General features: G+C 36.5%; 1 protein-coding gene across 1 annotated transcript in view; it reads right to left on the bottom strand.

Annotated features, from left to right (window-relative positions):
• Nucleotides 1–2,738: 2,738 nt before the first annotated feature.
• The window catches only part of LOC140232786 (uncharacterized), a 34,206-nt gene continuing 18,561 nt past the window's right edge, over nucleotides 2,739–18,383 (bottom strand). Inside the window, exons 21-38 of the mRNA XM_072312906.1 lie at nucleotides 17,965–18,246; nucleotides 16,907–17,188; nucleotides 15,671–15,952; nucleotides 15,026–15,264; nucleotides 14,277–14,385; nucleotides 13,737–13,811; nucleotides 13,000–13,217; nucleotides 12,176–12,284; nucleotides 11,069–11,143; nucleotides 10,318–10,535; nucleotides 9,502–9,610; nucleotides 8,788–8,874; nucleotides 8,183–8,353; nucleotides 6,632–6,795; nucleotides 5,938–6,038; nucleotides 5,307–5,490; nucleotides 3,982–4,097; nucleotides 2,739–3,682 (exon numbers count right to left, since the gene is read on the bottom strand). Of these exons, the coding sequence (XP_072169007.1) occupies nucleotides 3,504–3,682; nucleotides 3,982–4,097; nucleotides 5,307–5,490; nucleotides 5,938–6,038; nucleotides 6,632–6,795; nucleotides 8,183–8,353; nucleotides 8,788–8,874; nucleotides 9,502–9,610; nucleotides 10,318–10,535; nucleotides 11,069–11,143; nucleotides 12,176–12,284; nucleotides 13,000–13,217; nucleotides 13,737–13,811; nucleotides 14,277–14,385; nucleotides 15,026–15,264; nucleotides 15,671–15,952; nucleotides 16,907–17,188; nucleotides 17,965–18,246 (3,000 nt within the window). The 3' untranslated portion in view covers nucleotides 2,739–3,503. The remainder of the gene's footprint in view (nucleotides 3,683–3,981; nucleotides 4,098–5,306; nucleotides 5,491–5,937; nucleotides 6,039–6,631; nucleotides 6,796–8,182; nucleotides 8,354–8,787; nucleotides 8,875–9,501; nucleotides 9,611–10,317; nucleotides 10,536–11,068; nucleotides 11,144–12,175; nucleotides 12,285–12,999; nucleotides 13,218–13,736; nucleotides 13,812–14,276; nucleotides 14,386–15,025; nucleotides 15,265–15,670; nucleotides 15,953–16,906; nucleotides 17,189–17,964; nucleotides 18,247–18,383) is intronic.

Below are 18,383 nucleotides of genomic sequence, written 5' to 3'. Positions count from 1 at the left end.
ACATCCTTTATTAATAAAATCCTGTTGAATTTGATATACATGTACCAAATATGTTATATACATATGATGTATATATATGTGATCAATCAATTCTTTTCAATGCTTAGCATGCGTAAAGTGCTTTTGATATCAGCCTCATATCCAATCATGTCCAATGCTGTACTTTGATCATTTGCACTGCAATATGTAAGCATTTTTATTTGCAAAACTTTACAATTTTGTTTCTAAGATAACTTTGGATAGATATAAAACAAATAAATGATGCACTCTTTCAAACCACTAGTGAAATCATACATTCCTCCTCGACAGAAATTGCACCATTTTCTGCCATCTCAGAATCTATAATTTCATCTAGAGGCTCTCAGTGCACAGTATATTTGTTTATCATACAGAAGAGATGCATTCTAAATATTGTCATATGAACAGAACATGCATGATAGATATGTGTTTACTACTTTCTGGAATAAAAGAGAGATATGATAGTGATTCGTTTTGATTTGATAAGATTATATTGCTCATATCATAGACAATAATTATATTCAGAAAGAAACATATCAAACATATATACACTCTGACAGTATAGGAAATTCCATGTCTAAGTATATGCTTTCCATTATGTACAATACCAGTCAATAGCAAAAGAACAGATGTTTCCAGTGAAGCAACCTACAAGTCATACTTTTTCATGGACACTAGCTCAAACTCACAATTGTCTAGTAGACATTAAAAATATAGCTATCTATCCTTTCCAAGAAATAAGATGTGTCTACCATTTATGTCATTTTGGGTAACCAATATTAGCATCTATTTCAACTGTTTACATTTACATTTTGTGAATACTGTAGAGCAAGATTTTCGCAAATTGCTACTGGCATTCAGTATATTTAGTGTAGACAAGAACTTTCATATGCATCATTTTAATTTCACGAATCTTGGCTCTTGTGAAATTGATATGCACACAAACTATTATGGTTTTACAGTATTCGGTGACTGAAAACATGATACACTGCTTTCATTAACAGCAACTTTCTCTGCAGGGCAAAGTTTTTTAACCATGTTTTGTACCCAGTGTTATCTTTCATTTCTATCTCAATAGTCATTATCAATCTTTGATTTTGAAATCAAGCATAAAATGTATTGAAATGTAGTCATATATGATATGAATACACAAGTAACATGTTCTCGTGAGCTAATACAGGATTCTCATCAAAATACTTAACTTAAGCAGCTATATAGTTTATACACTGCAGAATCACATAGTTAAAAAAAAATAATTTAACAGCAATGTAGACAACATTCTTACCTTCTACAAGACAGGAGGGTCCTCTGTTGTAATACATGATAACAAATAAACAAACACTCCAGACTATTAGCTTTTTAATACATATCCCCTCCCAACCCTTGGGAAGTAAAGACGTGTTCATCATTCACATTTACATCATTATGACTACCTTGTTTGTTTGATTCACACAAAAAAACAATAGCAACAACAACATGGAAATAACATCTATGGTGGGAGATACCAGTTGTACACACATTTTCATACCAAAGTTGGTATCTTGTTTTTCATGGTTTTCTGACCACTAGAAAAATGGGGCAAAGCCATAACTGCCATTATATGAGGTTCCTCTTGGTGGCCTAAAACTTTGTTATATATAATTTGGTATTATAGAAACTAAGTTCCATCTGCACATCCTAAAGGCCAACAAATATTGGTACAATGTACCTGTCCACAATATTGTACAAGTTAATAAATGTCACACAGGACAATCCCTCTTAAAGAGCAATTTCAGATACCCTACATATACCCTACATTACCATGGTAATCATTATTATCTTTAAAACCCATAAACCTTCACAAATTGAACCCTTTTATTTATTTTTACCATCTCAGAAGCTTTGAAACATATGGCAAACAACAAAATATACAATTTGTATGGGATAAACAGTACAAGCATTTGATATCAGCTCACTACAGCAGATACATGAGTACAGAGCTTTAATTAGTATCAAGTATCTAAGCATACCTGAAAGACTGAGCACATTGGATTACCAATCAAAAATGGTAATGGACGTGTTGTTGTTGTTGTTGTTGTTGTTGTTGTTGATGCCACAATTACATATCAATATTAACAGAAAATTATGTTTTGAATTCTAGGCTGATTCAATCCTCGTATAAATATATCATTTTACACTTAAAAATGATTGAGATACTTTTGTTATAAAAATTTATTACTTAGACTGACAAACTCATGTATGTGAGCATGAGCTGAGATGATGCGTTCAGAACATTACTTGGCAGCCTCAAGAGGAGCAATTGTAATCCTTTTATGTCACGCTGGAATGGCATTGTGGTGATCTGGCTTAAACTATAGTCAATCTAACAGGAATTTCATAAATAATCAAAAATACTTCCCTACCTCGTTTTTGAAGATTGCAACACATTTTCAATGTGTTATACTTTCAAATTAAATGGCTATAATATTGTCTGAAGGACTCCTGCAATGTCACCTCAAAACTTTTTTAACATTAAAGAAATCGTGTATTCAAAGTTAACTTGTGGGTCCATAAGCAATTCATAATCTCTTCCAGTAAGACACACTTAGAAATATACACAAGCTTTTGGAGGTAAATCATCCAAAATTTTAGACAAATTTCCTTTTCGCTTCTTAATTTTTCCCATTTCTGTCCTTTACAGGCTAAGCAAGAAAGTTGCTTGTAATTTACATTGACTCCTGCATACACACTAGCATATCAAATGATTCATGTCATTTTTAATGCATGTATTATCATAATTATAATTTACAGTAATTTACAATTATTAGCCACATAAATCAGACAGAAAGAAATGAAACAATCTATTTTTGGCCGAAAGAAGTTTGATGTTGGAAAATGATTTCTCAGCCAGTACACAGACAACTGATTCACTGGATCACACTTCCTGCAGTGATGTATGCATCCATGCAACACAATTGAACATTCTTGCCAACTGTAAATGCCGGCCTACTAGCTCACTGTTCTAGAAATCACAACATACAACCACAACTGTATATCATTGACTGTTGCATTCAGGCTCACTACCTGACTGTTTAAGAACTGACAAGATACAATCATAGCTGTGTCTCATGGAGTGCTGCATTCAGGCCTACTATCTACCTATTTGAGAAATGACAAGATACAATCACAGCTGTGTCTCATTGAGCGCTACATTCAGGCATACCACCTAACTATTTGAGAAATGACAAGATACAATCATAGCTGTGTCTCATTGAGTGGTGCATTCAGGCTTGTCATTGAACATTGCATTCAGGCTCACTCCCTAACTGTTTAAGAACTGACAAGATACAATCACAGCTGTGTCTCATGGAGTGCTGCATTCAGGCCTACTATCTAACTATTTGAGAAATGACAAGATACAATCATAGCTGTGTCTCATGGAGTGCTGCATTCAAGCCTACTATCTAACTATTTGAGAAATGACAAGATACAATCATAGCTGTGTCTCATTGAGTGGTGCATTCAGGCTTGTCTTCTTCAGGATTGTCTCCTTTCAATGCATCAAACATCCTGGATGCCCTGTCTAGATTCGTCTCCCTCCCAGAAGACACTGATGATGGCAGCAGTTTTGTCTGGCTGTGGTCATGGTGCTCTCGCCTCAGTCCTGGTGTCTCAGAATTGGAGTCTGAATAAAAAGGATTGGAAGACAACATTAATTGTGATTCAGCTTCAGCTGACAGAATATGGTGCTATACAAATGCTGTTGATCATTATCATCATCATCATAATCATCATCATCAACATCATCATCATCTATTCATTTGTGCTCACGTTTTAATGCTTGGTATTCACAGTTTATCAAGCAAAATTCCCAAGCAAAATGTGACATGGGATGGGGTAATTAAGTTCTCTGACAGTAACCCTCAATGGTTGATGTGATAAGTTTGTAAAGTAAGACATAGGATGCCAAAAACTGATACAAACCTTGCAAGGGCTGAGTTTCGCGAGACTCCACATGTTTGGAGGCAAAGTAAGTTTTGACTTTCTCCATTCTTTCTCTCAGATACAATACTTCCTCCTTCAAGCGAGTATTCCTTGTCCTGGAAGGTGGAGACCACAGAACATTTCCAAAATACTGTATGAGCTTGAAGTGTGACATTTATTCACATATGTGTCCTTTTCATAGCATTTGATATAAAAGTATGTTACTTATGTAACATCATACATGCATACTACCTGCTGCAGTCCAAGACAATTAAATGGAGTTGATACATCTGATCATAAAAGGAGACTGTACCACTAACAAACAGCCTTTCTTTTTTCTAACTATTTCAAAGGAAATGTTGATGAGTAGTAATTTCATGTCCCCATCACGTAGTGGTGCCAGTTGTATTATTACTACTGATGGTCTGTCCATCTATCCAGAAGTGGTGGCAAATATGTCTTGATACTGTTACTGCTGAAGGACAAGCTCAGCTTTTGAAATGGGACAAATTTTTAATGTACAACCAAATTGAGATGAACTGAGTTAATTTGGGAACGGAGGGCTAAAAGGTTTCAAGTAACAAAAATTAACGTCAAAGGTAAGGTTTGTATTTCAAGAAACATTCTAAGAAGGTAAGATTTTATTCTCTTAATCTGGGCACATGACAAGCTATTATATGTACTGTATATGTCAAATAATTCTTTTTTATAGTTTTTTTTTTTTTTTTTTTTTTCATAGTTTACTCTGCCATGGCAGAGTAAACTATGAACATCTAGAATATCAGGTGGCCAAGACCAGGGATCAAGGGTTGAGACTAGATTCTCTGATGATTTCATACTGACATGACGAAAAAGCATCTGAAAAATGTGTACAGACCCCACAAAAGGACAAATAGATATCTTGACAAGACCAATGCATTGTGGGCATCACAGCTGCTGCACAACAGAACCATGTTGAAAACTAAGCAGTGGTATTTTAATCAGTATTACACTCTCCAATACAGTGATGTCTCTAGGTTTGTGTTTGTCTTTTTTTCCTTTTCAGCACAAATTGAATATGCATAATCTTTTTTGTGCACAGGACTGTGCAACAAATTTATTGTAAAAACACAAGATATTTGTTTGCTCAGCTGCTCATACAGTGACAAATTAATGAATACCATATAATGTAATGCTCACTCAAGAAGTCATTTCACATGAAACAGCAAATTATAACAAAAATGGCTGTTTATTGCTATGATTCAAAATATGTTTCTTATCCTTATATGTCTTCAAATTGTTCCTTTTTCTTTCAGACAGGTGTACCATTGATCCTATCCACTCACACTTGTTCATCTCTCTGGAGCTTCAACGTCTCCATCTCTTTGTCCATTTTCTCCGTCTTTTTGTCAGCCTGCTGAGCTTTCCTCTTCAGTGACTCGTTCTCTGCCCGCAGCGAGTAGAAGGCGATATCATAGGCACTGCTGGAACCACATACACCTGCCTCTGGGTAGTTTGCAGATGACAACACTGTTCAGGGTGGAGAAGAAAGATCAACTCATTCTTAAATTGTGCCTCTCAACTACAGAGGAGTTGGTTTATACAAGTGCATGTTTGTGTTCCTGCCAACATGTATGACTATAAGAATCATGTATGACATTTCCATTGCAATTTATGCCTATGTAATATCTTAGCCTCATTCCATTTATCATAACATGAATTCAAAATTATCTCTTTGCAAATCTGAGGTTCCCTCCCCTAAACTTTGGTCTCTGTTATTGGGTACATATTACTCATCTGGCTGTATAAACTTGTGAAGACATTGCAATCAAGTATTCAAACTCACTTCTGATAACATACATTGTACATAGGTTCAAACAATCAATCCCATAGAAAGAGTTTATAATGAACATGTTAAACCTTGATACTAAGCATCAATAATCACCATCCTGTACATATAGTACTATAGATATCTACCTGAGCTATCAGCAGCCTTTTCATGCATGCGCCTCATCTCAGTTTTAAGTTGCCTGTTTGTCTTCTCCAGGTATTGCTTTTCATTCTCCAGTTCTTTTACCCTAGTACAGAGAACAGAGTGGAAGACAGATACACAGTCTTAATTACAAGAAGACATTCATCACAAGAAAGAATTCTATGCAGCCAGAAAACCTGCAATCGGTCAGGTGTGTACCAAGGAAGAAAGATAAAAGAGAAGCATGATGATATAGCATTCTACGTACATATGAACATGCATTCAAAAACTTCTCAAATGAAAAATGGCAACGAGACCCATGACATCATTTCTGCTGATAAGCAGTCAAAAATCATTTGAATAGTAGTATATTAGCATGTATGAAAGAAATGGCATTGAAATGAAATATACAAAATCATCTTTAGCCACTTTGCACAATAAGAACAGTGCAAACTACTACTCATCCAACAAAAGCGACTGGCATTCAGGGCATGCAATGAAAGCTTACAAAACCTGCAAGGAAAAAACACTGCTCACAGCAAATATCATAAGTCAGGCATTACTAACAACTATTCTCTGTCCACAGCTTTTAAAACCAGTCCATGTTTACGAGCCAAGTATAGTTATTCACAGGTCAGAAAAGAAACTAAGATAGTAGGAATAGATGAAAGCTGGAGAAAGCATCTCATGGGTGCCTACCTCTCCTCCAGCTGAACAGTCTGCCTGACACTATCCATCTCCATCTTCTTTAGCTTCCAGTTCTTGGAAGCAACCTCACTCTTCAGGCTGGCAACCTCATCTCCACTGGGCTGGCCTTGTTTCAGTTGTGCTTCAAGCTCACACACACGCTTTGTTTGAGTTTCCTACAGAAGGGAAATTATTGCACTTGAATACAGTGATACGTATTCCATTGAGTAACATGTACCTAACTTGCTCATTTATCATTTGTCAGAATGAATGGGCATTTACACTTTCTATCTTCTCAACCTATCAATAACCCCCACTGTTTGTTTATTGCTGTTGTTGTTGTTGTTGTTGTTTGGGGGAGGGGGATAGTATCTATAAATTTCAAACAGTGAAATAAGAATTAACAGAGAAGCTGGCACTCTCTACAGGGTTAATAATACACATAAGGGCAAGTTCAGAATGAAGCACATACAGATTGCTAGAAGGAAGACTTCACTACATAGCAGCATAATGAATACATTAAAATCTTATGAACTTGTCTGTTAACTGTAACTGCCATGAGGTTTAACCCTAAAAAGACTGGGGGGGGGGGGGGGCCTAAAAGGCCCCCCCCCCTCGACATTTTGCGCGATTACTCTGCAACACGCAATGCTCTCGCCGCGATGCTCTATGACTTTTTTCTTTCGAGTTTCCCGCACATTTTGACGCCAAATTTGTGACGCCCGGGGGTACGGTTCTGAAGTTACATAACTTTTTGTACATGCACGTGAGACCGAAAATGGCTCAAAAATGTGATTTTGTGTACAAAGTCAATGCAAATTGAGTTTTTTCACATGGTTCATATAAATATGCTTATTTTTACTCTCAATGGCTAAAATTAATTTGTTTTAGTAGTATTAGGCTTCAAAAAGTGTCTGCCACAAATTTTGTTGAAAAAAACAGCAAAAACAAAAGGTCGAAAAAACAAAGAAATACATAAGAAATTCATAAAACAATAAAATTAATAAGAAATTAATTTTGATACCGAATTTTTTTTCAAGTGCATTTGCGAAGAATGCCACAAAGAATAATTAGACCAAAAATGAGCACTTTTGGAGCTTTATTTACTGATTTAGATCAAAGAGTCTGATTTCTCGCATAAATTAGCATAATTAATCAAAATAAAATAAAATAAGACTATTTTGGAAAATTTAAATATACGATCTTGTAGATTACATCGCATACTACCATTGTGCAAATTACCGCGGCGATCGCGCAATCCACGGCCGAGAGCTTAAGGGGGGGCCCTTTAGGCCCCCCCCCCCCCCCCCCCAGTCTTTCAAGCTACCAAAATTGCCCAGTCTTTTTAGGGTTAAAACTAATGCTATCACATGTTTTATTTTGCAAGTGGAAGTTGGAAAGATGATCACTTTCCCAAACTCATCAATTAAGTTCCATTGAAATATGCATTACATGCAACTGATTGTAACATCTTGTATATAATAGTGACCCTGACTGCTCACATTAGGTGCATATGAGCTCAAATTGATTATATTTTGACGACATCTGACCCAGCTTACATACCAGTTTCTGCTGGGCTTCCTTGGCCTTTGCCTTCTCCACATCCAGCTCTGCTTCCATTTCTAGGACAGCTGATCGATACTGCCCCTCAGTCCTTGTTGTCTCTATAATGGCATCCCGGCGAACGCGCCGCAGCTCTTCCTTTGCCTTTGCCTTCCACTTCTCTAGGGCTTCCTGAACCAGGAAAGACATGGTTAGAAATCTAGTGAAAAATGTTTTCCTGCATGTAGTCAAAGTCAGCATCAAAGAGTCCAGCAGCCAGTTGTAAAACATTTCTGTCGTCACTTTGACTTACAACTTTGCAGCTATCACAGCTAACAACCGAAATGTACAAACCTAAGTGGCTTTCAAAAAGCTGCCACGATTATCACTCACGGCTGCAATCATTGTCAGGAACAATCATCGCTATGTGCCCATGAATAAAATCAAAGTTCAACAAGGTGAAACTCTCACAAATAATCATTTTACCACAGTGAAACAATGGGCAAAAGGGTTAAAAAAAAAAATAACTCCAAGAATGCTGGTATCAGCATCTTTCAATTAATAATATGAAGTATGATACAGTACAATTTTCAAGAAAGGCAAAATTTTGATGAATGTTAACTTGCCTTATCATTCTTAAGGTCTCTGATCTCATCTGTTAGTTGACCATTTTCCTCCTCCTTTGCCTTCAAGACAGCTTGAAGTCCCTCAGTCTGAGCATTAAGAATGAGAGAAGTGAGAGGAAGATGAGATATACAGAAACACAAAATATATATCGAGAGAGGAGAATGAAGAATACATAGCAGAGACATACAAATGAAGAGGTCATAGAAAAATCTCATATTTCATGCAACACCAGTATGTCATGGCAAGGGTCACCGCTGACATCTTAACAGACCAATCTCATAGGGAGCTTCTATTAAATAAAACACCCAAGTGACAATATGCATAACAACTACGTACATGAGCTTCATTGGGTTTTCAAGAGTTTCAATCACAACGTCCATTCTACATCATTATATTTCATTTTATTTCTGCATCACCAAAATTTGTCAAATTCTCTGGAATGTCAACAGTAACTTTCATTTCATTTCTTTTTTAAAAAATTTATGTGGGTCAACCTTTCAGAGTGTGAAAATTGTTGTTCTGGTAAACCCTAAAAAACTACAACATTTCATAAACAGTGACACAGATATCACAAATTAAAATGAAAAAAAAAAAACAACCCAAAAACTGCCATGGTATCAAATAAAACACACAGGAATTGGCTCAAGCATGCCCACATTATCACATATACAGTGGTACACGAGAATAAACAGACTCTGAACAGGCAGTTTTACCTCCTGCTCCTTCAGCTTTTCACTTTCAAGAGCCTTCAACTGCTGTAGTCTGAGCAATTCCTCTGATTTCTCCTTCAGGGCAGCCTGTGCAGCATCAAGTTCTGCTGTCCTGTTTTGAAAACAATGCAAGTAATAAAAATTTGTAATCCATGTAATCTTCAATGACTAAAAGAGCAATCATGAGCAATACATAAAAAAGAAGGTTCATTTACAGGAGAAAATTTGACGATGCCATCAGTCTAGGGTCATATAATAAGATTGCCTGGCTTTATATCAGCCATAAACTACTTCTACTCCCATACATGAACAAAACGTTGAGACAAACTCCTGCACACTGTCTACATGTAATTTGGGTCCATCTTAAGCCCATCTTCACATCACCTGTGAGAAAAAGTGAGACAGGAGACAGGAATCCATCCCAAGGAAAAGTGAAACAGGTGTCCATTCGAGGAAAAGTGAAAAATGACACTAAAATGAGAAGTATAAATCTATGCTTGGGTAAGAAATAGTCATTATTTATAGGTAACCATGACACTGAATGGTTTGGTAATAGAAAAGCTTGTTAGATGATTTTAAAAAGCACACACAGAAAAAAAAAAACCAGAAGAAGAGTCTAGAAAATCAGAGCTAAAATGTGAACATTTTGAACTGTGCCACATCAGAATATTTTCAACGGCAGATTTACTAATCGTACGAAATGAAACCTTGATTTCAACAAGAAGAGAACAATATCTAATATACAAGTATAAAAACAATAGATCTGGTGACATTCACCATAGTAATCATTGATTTCATAGATAGAGACATTTCACTTGCCTTTCAACTGCTGTTTTCTGCAATGCCTCTAGCTCTGACTGCACATTGGCTAGTTTAACCTCAGACTCTGCCATCCCATCTGATTTGCTTCGGGCCTCCTGGAGCTGCTGGCGGAGTTCAGAGGTCAGGGAATCTGTGCGTTCCTTCTCCTCACTCAGCTGGTGTTCTAGGTCAGACTTCTCTTTCTGGGCCTCAGCCAACTGGGCTCTGACTTGATCCTGATATGGACAGTAACATGATTATAAATATGTAACATATACAAAGTAATAATTTTTTTTTTTTTTTTTTTTAATGAGCGCAGAAAGTTATAGAAGCAGTGATACAATGGGTACACTTCATAGCTCAAAGCATATCAGTAATGGTAGCTACCATATATCATATATCTTTCTACAATTCCGACTCTATGTCTACTTCTGCGTGAAGTCATGGATTTTTGTAATTTCTGATTCATAGTAGAAACATGCTACTTCATCATAGACATGCTGACTGTATATCGCTTTCATAATTTCTGACTATATGTGTTAGACTGAAACAGTCAAGATTCAATACCTCTACACTTGTTACAAAATGAAGCATTAATTCTGCTTGCTTGGTTTCATGAGTACCAGACATCTGATTTGATAAAACAAATATCCTAGGAATGATGTTAGAATAAAGGCCTATGATTTTTTTTTTTAAATCAATGACATGGATGCACAACATGGAGTGTCATGGCACCATAGCAATGCCCAGCTGTGTAACAAGATCTCACCTCAATTTCCTTTGCTTCTGTTTCACTCGTCTGGAGCAAATCATGAAGCCGCTGGATTTCATGCCTGGACTGTGCCTGAAAAATGGTTTGAAAGCACAGAATATAGTGCAATACAGAAAGAAACCTACAACCGGTGCTTGAATTGTACATATCCTGCGCCCTAGCAGAAACTAGAGCACGCACTTTAGTGCGCGCATGCAAACCTCAATATGCGCAGCCTGAACTTCCAAGTTCATTGACCCTACCTGCCAAAATGTCAAAAATCCTTCATAAATTCCCCAAAAATTCTCGGATCACTACCAAAATTTAATAACCTGTTACTTGTATCATTCTAAACCTTTCCTGCAAGTTTCATCCAAATCCGTTAACTACTAATTATTTTGCACACGGACATACTAACTAACTAACAAACGAACACACAAACCACCGGTAACGAAAACATATTAACCTCCTCCCTTGGCGGAGGTAATTATGGCAAACTCCATCTTATAGTGGGAATAACATTAACACCATGTAAATGTAAAATGAATTCTGCAATTCCCTACTTGTATAATCATCTCAAAGTTCTTGGGGTCTCTTGATTTCACACCTTGACTGGGTGTAGAATAGTATGTAATGGCAAGGGTCATTGCTGATATCTTAACAGACCAATCTCATAGGGAACTTCTATTAAATAGAATACCCCAGTGACAATCTACATAACAACTATGCGAGCTTCATTGCATTTTCAAGAGCTTCAATCACAATATCCATTCTACCAGTATCTCATTATATTTCATTTTATTCCGCATCACCAAAATTTGTCAAATTCTCTGGAATGTCAACAGTAACTTTCATTTCATTTCTTTTTAAAAGAAGTTCTGTGGGTCAACCTTTCAGAGTGAGAAAATTGTTGTTTTGGTAAACCCTAAAAAACTGCAACATTTCATGACAGTGACACACATATCAAAAATTAAAATGAAAAAACAAAAACAAAAACAAAAACAAAAACTGCCATGGTATCAAATAAAACACACAGGAACTGTTTCAGAGCATCCCCTCAGTATCACTTTCACAAGAACACATACAGTGGTGGATGAGAATGAACAGAGTCTGAACAGGTTTTACCTCCTTCTCATTCAGCTTTTCACTTTCAAGAGCCTTCGACTGCTGTAGTCTCAGCAATTCCTCTGATTTCTCCTTCAGGGCAGTCTGTGCAGCATCAAGTTCTGCTGTCCTGTTTTGAAAACAAAGCAAGTTATAAAAATTTGTAATCCATGCAATCTTCACTGACTTTTCAGTTCTTTTGTTCTTTTACAGGAGTAAATTTGATGATGCATATAAAAAGATGCCATCAGTCTAGGGTCATATAATAAGATTGCCTGGCTTTATATCAGCCATAAACTACTACTACTCCCACATATGAACAAAACGTTGAGACAGACTCCTGCACACTGTCTACATGTATTTTGGGTCCATCTTAAGCCCATCTTTACATCACCTGTGAGGAAAAGTGAGACAGGAGACAGGAGTCCATCCCAAGGATAAGTGAAACAGGTGTCCATTCGAGGAAGAGTGAAAAATTACACTAAAATGAGAAGTTGTTTCAATCTGTGCTTCTGTAAGAAATAGTCATTATTTATGGGTAACCATGACACTGAATGGTTTGGTAATATAAAAGCTTGTTAGATGATTTTAAAAAGCACACACAGAAAAAAAAAACAAAACAAAACAAAACAGAAGAGTCGTCAAGAAAATCAGAGCTAAAATGTGAACACTTTGAACTGTGCCACATCAAAATATTTTGAACAGCAGATTTACTAATCATACGAAATAAAACCTTGATTTCAACAAGAAGAGAACAATATCTAATATACAAGCATAAAAACAATAGATCTGGTGACATTCACCATAGTAATCATTGGTTTCATAGATAGAGACATTTCACTTGCCTGTCAATTGCTGTTTTCTGCAGGGCCTCCAGCTCTGACTGCACATTGGCTAGTTTCACCTCAGACTCTGCCATCCCATCTGATTTGCTTCGGGCCTCCTGGAGCTGCTGACGGAGTTCAGAGGTCAGGGAATCTGTACGTACCTTCTCCTCACTCAGCTGGTGTTCTAGAACAGACTTCTCTTTCTGGGCCTCAGCCAACTGGGCTCTGACTTGATCCTGACATGGACAGTAACATGATTATAAATATATAATATATACAGAGACATATTTTCGTATCTATGAGGACAGAATTTCTTAGAAACAGTGAAACAATGAGTACACTCTATAACTCAAAGCATATCAATGATGTTTGCTATCATTATATGATAACATTTGTAGACATTCCACAATTCCAAGTGTATGTCTACTTCTGGGTTAATCATGGATTTTTGTAATTTCCGATTCATAGCAGAAACATGCTACTTAATCATAGACATGCTCACTGTATATCGCTTTCATAACTTCTGACTGTATGTGTTAGGTTGAAACAGCTGAGTTTCAAAACTTTTACACTCGTTACAAAATGAAGCATCGATTCTGCTTGTTTGTTTTTATGAGTACCAGACATTTGATTTGATAAAGCAAATGAAATGACCTTATTAAATGACCTTAGTAAAGGCTTATAATTTTCTATGAATGCACAACATGGAGTGTCATGGCACCATAGCAAGGTCCCACTGTGTAACAAGATCTCACCTCAATTTCCTTTGCTTCTGTTTCACTTGTCTGGAGTAAATCATGAAGACGCTGGATTTCATGCCTGGACTGAGCCTGGAAAATGGTTTGAAAGGACAGAATATAGTGCAATACAGAGAGAAACCTACAACGGGTGCTTGATTTGTACATATCCCGAGTCTTTAAAAAACTCACAATGCAAATAGACATGTACAGTTTTACTTTATTGGAAAAAACAATGGGGAAATTGCAGATCAAAACAGGGGAAATTGCAGACCAATGGAAGAAGTACCTATGATCAAAAAACATGCATAACAAAAGGGAGGAGAGTATTTTTCAGTATGTAACACAATCTGAAGTAAAATCATCTTCTTTTTTTGTTGATAAATTTAAATCAATCAATCAATCAATTTTTTCATGATCTTTTTATACAAAGGGAATTTCTCAGTGTTAAAATAGAGATATGGATTACCTCTAAATAGGTCTAAATGAATACATTTCTGCTCTAATTTATAAATTAATGAGGGGGTTGTTGCCTTCAAGAAGGGTAAGCTGTAATACCTCCTGCTCTTCTGCCTTGGAATTTTCATGTTCCATGAACTCTTGCAGTCTGAGAACTTCTTCAGTTTTCTCAGCAAGTTGGGTCTTGACAGCATCAAACTCAGCCACCCTGTTGCATACACATTTAATTACAAATAGCAGATTTGATCAAACCTTGACTCAGTGAAACATTTTTACATCCCAGAGACACTGTAGATAGACATATGTCACTGAAAAGACTAAAAGAATTAATGGAAGTGAATGTGACATGACATTTAGCAAGAGACTGATGAGATCATGTGACATGAATCATTTACACATGAAATCAAATGATGTGGAAAATCAAACTACATCAATTGTTCATTTGAGCATAAAGCTATAAAATAATGTTCTGTATGGTAATAAGATCACTGACACGGCACTATTTCCACATAAGTCTTCTACCGAAAACATATACAATTTTAAATTTATCATACACCAATTAAATAATTACTTACTTTGCAATGAAGTGAACAACATTAACACAAACTTTATAATCTAATCTTCAGAGCAACAAAAATAAAAACAAGAGGAAATTGACGAATTCAACATGCGCAGTGGGGTCTTACCTGGAGAGGCCTAATTATGAAAATGAAAAAAAAAAATGTTAAAATGATAAAGTATTTTTATCATATATTTGTGAGTAGCAGTAAATACTGCTGGATTCTTGTACAGTTGATGTCAATAGAAGATCTACTTTTGAGCAAGTATTACATCTAAGTTTTTCTTGCCTCTCAATAGCTTCATCCTGTGCAGCCACCAACTCGTCCTGAAGGTCAGCTAGCCTCATCTCAGACTTCTTCACTTTTTCCTGTTCTAATTCCTCCCCTGCCAAAGCCTTTCCAAGTTTGCTGCAGGTCTCGTGCAGCTCTTGACGGAGGTCAGAGGTCAACTCTTGCTCCACTTTCAGCTCCTCTGCCAGCACTGACATCTCCTTCTGGGCGAGTGTGAGCTGAGCAGACATCTCATTCTGGTGGGATGGGAAACATTGAAGATTGAAGTCACACGGATACTCGACACTCAGTCACAATCTCAACACTTGTTTACACATGTTTAAGCGACATCACATGATACTGTGATGATAGTGGAAATTCATTACTTTTCTCAATCCAATCAAATAATATGAAGGCAGAGCCAATACAACATTACTCACAGCTGCTGTTAAAGGTATGTTATACTCAATACGTTTTCTTCTCTTCTACACTGCCTCAATCTACCAGTATATGAAAAGTTCAGTTCATTAAAAAGAAATTGCAACAAAGACAGCAACACTAGCAACTTGAAAGCTCTTTGTATTAGCAAATAAACATGGCTACATCAACACACAGCATCACTACATCAATTCATCATTGCAATATACTGCCACAATTTTCTACCTCTTTGTCTTTCATCTCTGTTTCCAATGATTGCTGTGATGTCTCCATCTCTTGCTGTAAATCAGTTAGTCTTGTCTCAGCCTCCTTCAGTTTTTCCTGCTCCAACTCCAGTTGTTTCTGTAGGTCTTCTCTCTCCCCCAGCTTGCTGTAGGCTTCCTGGAGCTGCTGCCTGAGTTCAGAGGCTAGGGACTCATACTGCTCTTTGTCTACACCAAGCTGGTGCTGGAGTTCGGCCTTCTCTGCCTGGGCTTGTGTGAGTTCCTCCTGCAGCTTTTCCAGGTTCTGTGTGTAAAGTAACAAGTACAGCATCTTTTTACTATGTACTGAAATGGAAGTTTGATTACATACATTTATGCGTGAATCCGCATTATGTCTTAAAGGCATAATTTACCTTTTGCAGATGAAACAAAAACTCAGCATTAGTGCTTTAAATACATTCCAAAATGTGAGTTTGGAGTAGAAACAACCACTGTAAAAATTTGAATCCATATAATCAATGTTAAGTACTGTTAAATAGACAAAATATGAACAATAGGTATAATAAAAATGTTGCAAGACTAAACCGTATACAGTTATGGTTTTATAAGAAAAATACTGATATCGCCTTATATTTTAAGCTTTATTGCAAAAATTTTATATGGTACGATGTTTTGTGATACAACAGACCTACACATATGTATCAAATGTGATATCTTAAACATTTTTAAATCACTGTTCCCAAAGGTAAACAGGACCTTTAACCTCCTCCCCAGCACACACACATATATATGGGCACTTGAATCACCATTTATATGTAAATGCTAGAGTCATACGAACCGATATCATGCTAACATTTAATGACACAAAATGTTATAATAGACTTATCAAAACTTCAGCCTCAGTAAAATTTCAGTTCATAATAAACAAGTAAATATGACTTACAGCCCAAACCACAGCACTAGTAATTAGGAAGCACTTTGAAGCATACTGTGTGTATGTATATATATATATATATATATATATATATATATATATATATATATATATATATATATATATATATATATATATATATATATATATATATATATATATATATATATATATATATATATATATATATATATATATATATATATATATATATATAACAACTTTAAACAGACTTGCCACATATGTAAGTGGCAATAGGTTAAAATTAACATATAATCAATCTACATCAATTTATCATTGTCCTAGACTGCCACAATTTTCTACCTCTTTGTCTTTCATCTCTCCTTCCAATGATTGCTGTGATGTCTCCATCTCTTGTTGTAAATCAGCTAGTCTTGTCTCAGCCTCCTTCAGTTTTTCCTGCTCCAACTCCAGTTGTTTCTGTAGGTCTTCTCTCTCCCCCAGCTTGCTGTAGGCTTCCTGGAGCTGATGCCCGAGTTCAGAGGCTAGGGACTCATACTGCTCTTTGTCTACACCAAGCTGGTGCTGCAGTTCAGCCTTCTCTGCCTGGGCTTGTGTGAGTTGCTCCTGCAGCTTTTCCAGGCTCTGTATGTAAAGTAACAAATACGGCAGATTGTAATACGCAGCGACATAAAAATTTGATAACATGCATTTATGCAAAAATCTGATGTCTTAACCTCCTCCCTAACAAACAAATAAATATACATGTGGGTACTTGAAATAGTCATATGAATACATCGTTCTCAGAAGGGCTCAAAATTCATCTTCCATCATTTGAAATTTTGCTGCCAATGCATCAAAAGGGTCTACCAAGAAACTGACATGGCTGACGCGATTTGCCAGGATGATGAATCGATTTTTAGTACTTTGAGACCCAAAGTATGGAACAATTTAAATTGTATTACACAACTTTTATTCTAAAAGAACTCTTCCCGTTCAGTATTGTTAGAAGGAAGAGCGTTTCATGATGATCAATTGTACTCTTTCAGTCATATTTTCCAACAGCTGTGTTCAGTCAAGCATGGAAGATCGATGAAGGCTGCTGTGGCCCAATTTGCTGATTACCAATACGAAAGGACTATAAAATATTACGAAGAAACCACAACTGTGTAAGCTCTGAGATTGTGGACTTCCAAAGAACCATTTCAGCTAATATTTCACTTTTTCATTGTTACCAAACTGAAATGGTGTTATTACAGCATCATTTCACACATTTCTTATGCATATATGTATATAATTATTTTGGAGCAATAATCGACAGTTCTGCAAGCATATGACAACTACCTTTCGGATTAATACACAGTATCGGGAAGCATTAAGACATCAATTCATAATTGCTCTAGACTTCCACAATTTTCTACCTCTTTGTCTTTCATCTCTCCTTCCAATGATTGTTGTGATGTCTCCATCTCTTGTTGTAAGTCAGCTAGTCTTGTCTCAGCCTCCTTCAGTTTTTCCTGCTCCAACTCCAGTTGTTTCTGTAGGTCATCTCTCTCCCCCAGCTTGCTGTAGGCTTCCTGGAGCTGCTGCCTGAGTTCAGAGGCTAGGGACTCATACTGATCTTTGTCTACACCAAGCTGGTGCTGGAGTTCGGCCTTCTCTGCCTGGGCTTGTGTGAGTTCCTCCTGTAGCTTTTCTAGGCTCTGTGTGTAAAATTACAAATATAGCACATTATTATTATGCAGTGACATGAAAATTTGATAACATGCATTTATACACAAATCTGCATAATGTCATAACCCCCCCCCCCCCAACAAACACACACACACATACACGTTGT

This window comes from Diadema setosum, chromosome 1, assembly GCF_964275005.1.
Source record: "Diadema setosum chromosome 1, eeDiaSeto1, whole genome shotgun sequence".
NCBI classification, from domain to species: Eukaryota; Metazoa; Echinodermata; class Echinoidea; order Diadematoida; family Diadematidae; genus Diadema; species Diadema setosum.
The sequence above is the reverse complement of the archived record's forward strand: the minus strand, read 5'-3'. Positions and strand labels throughout refer to the sequence as shown.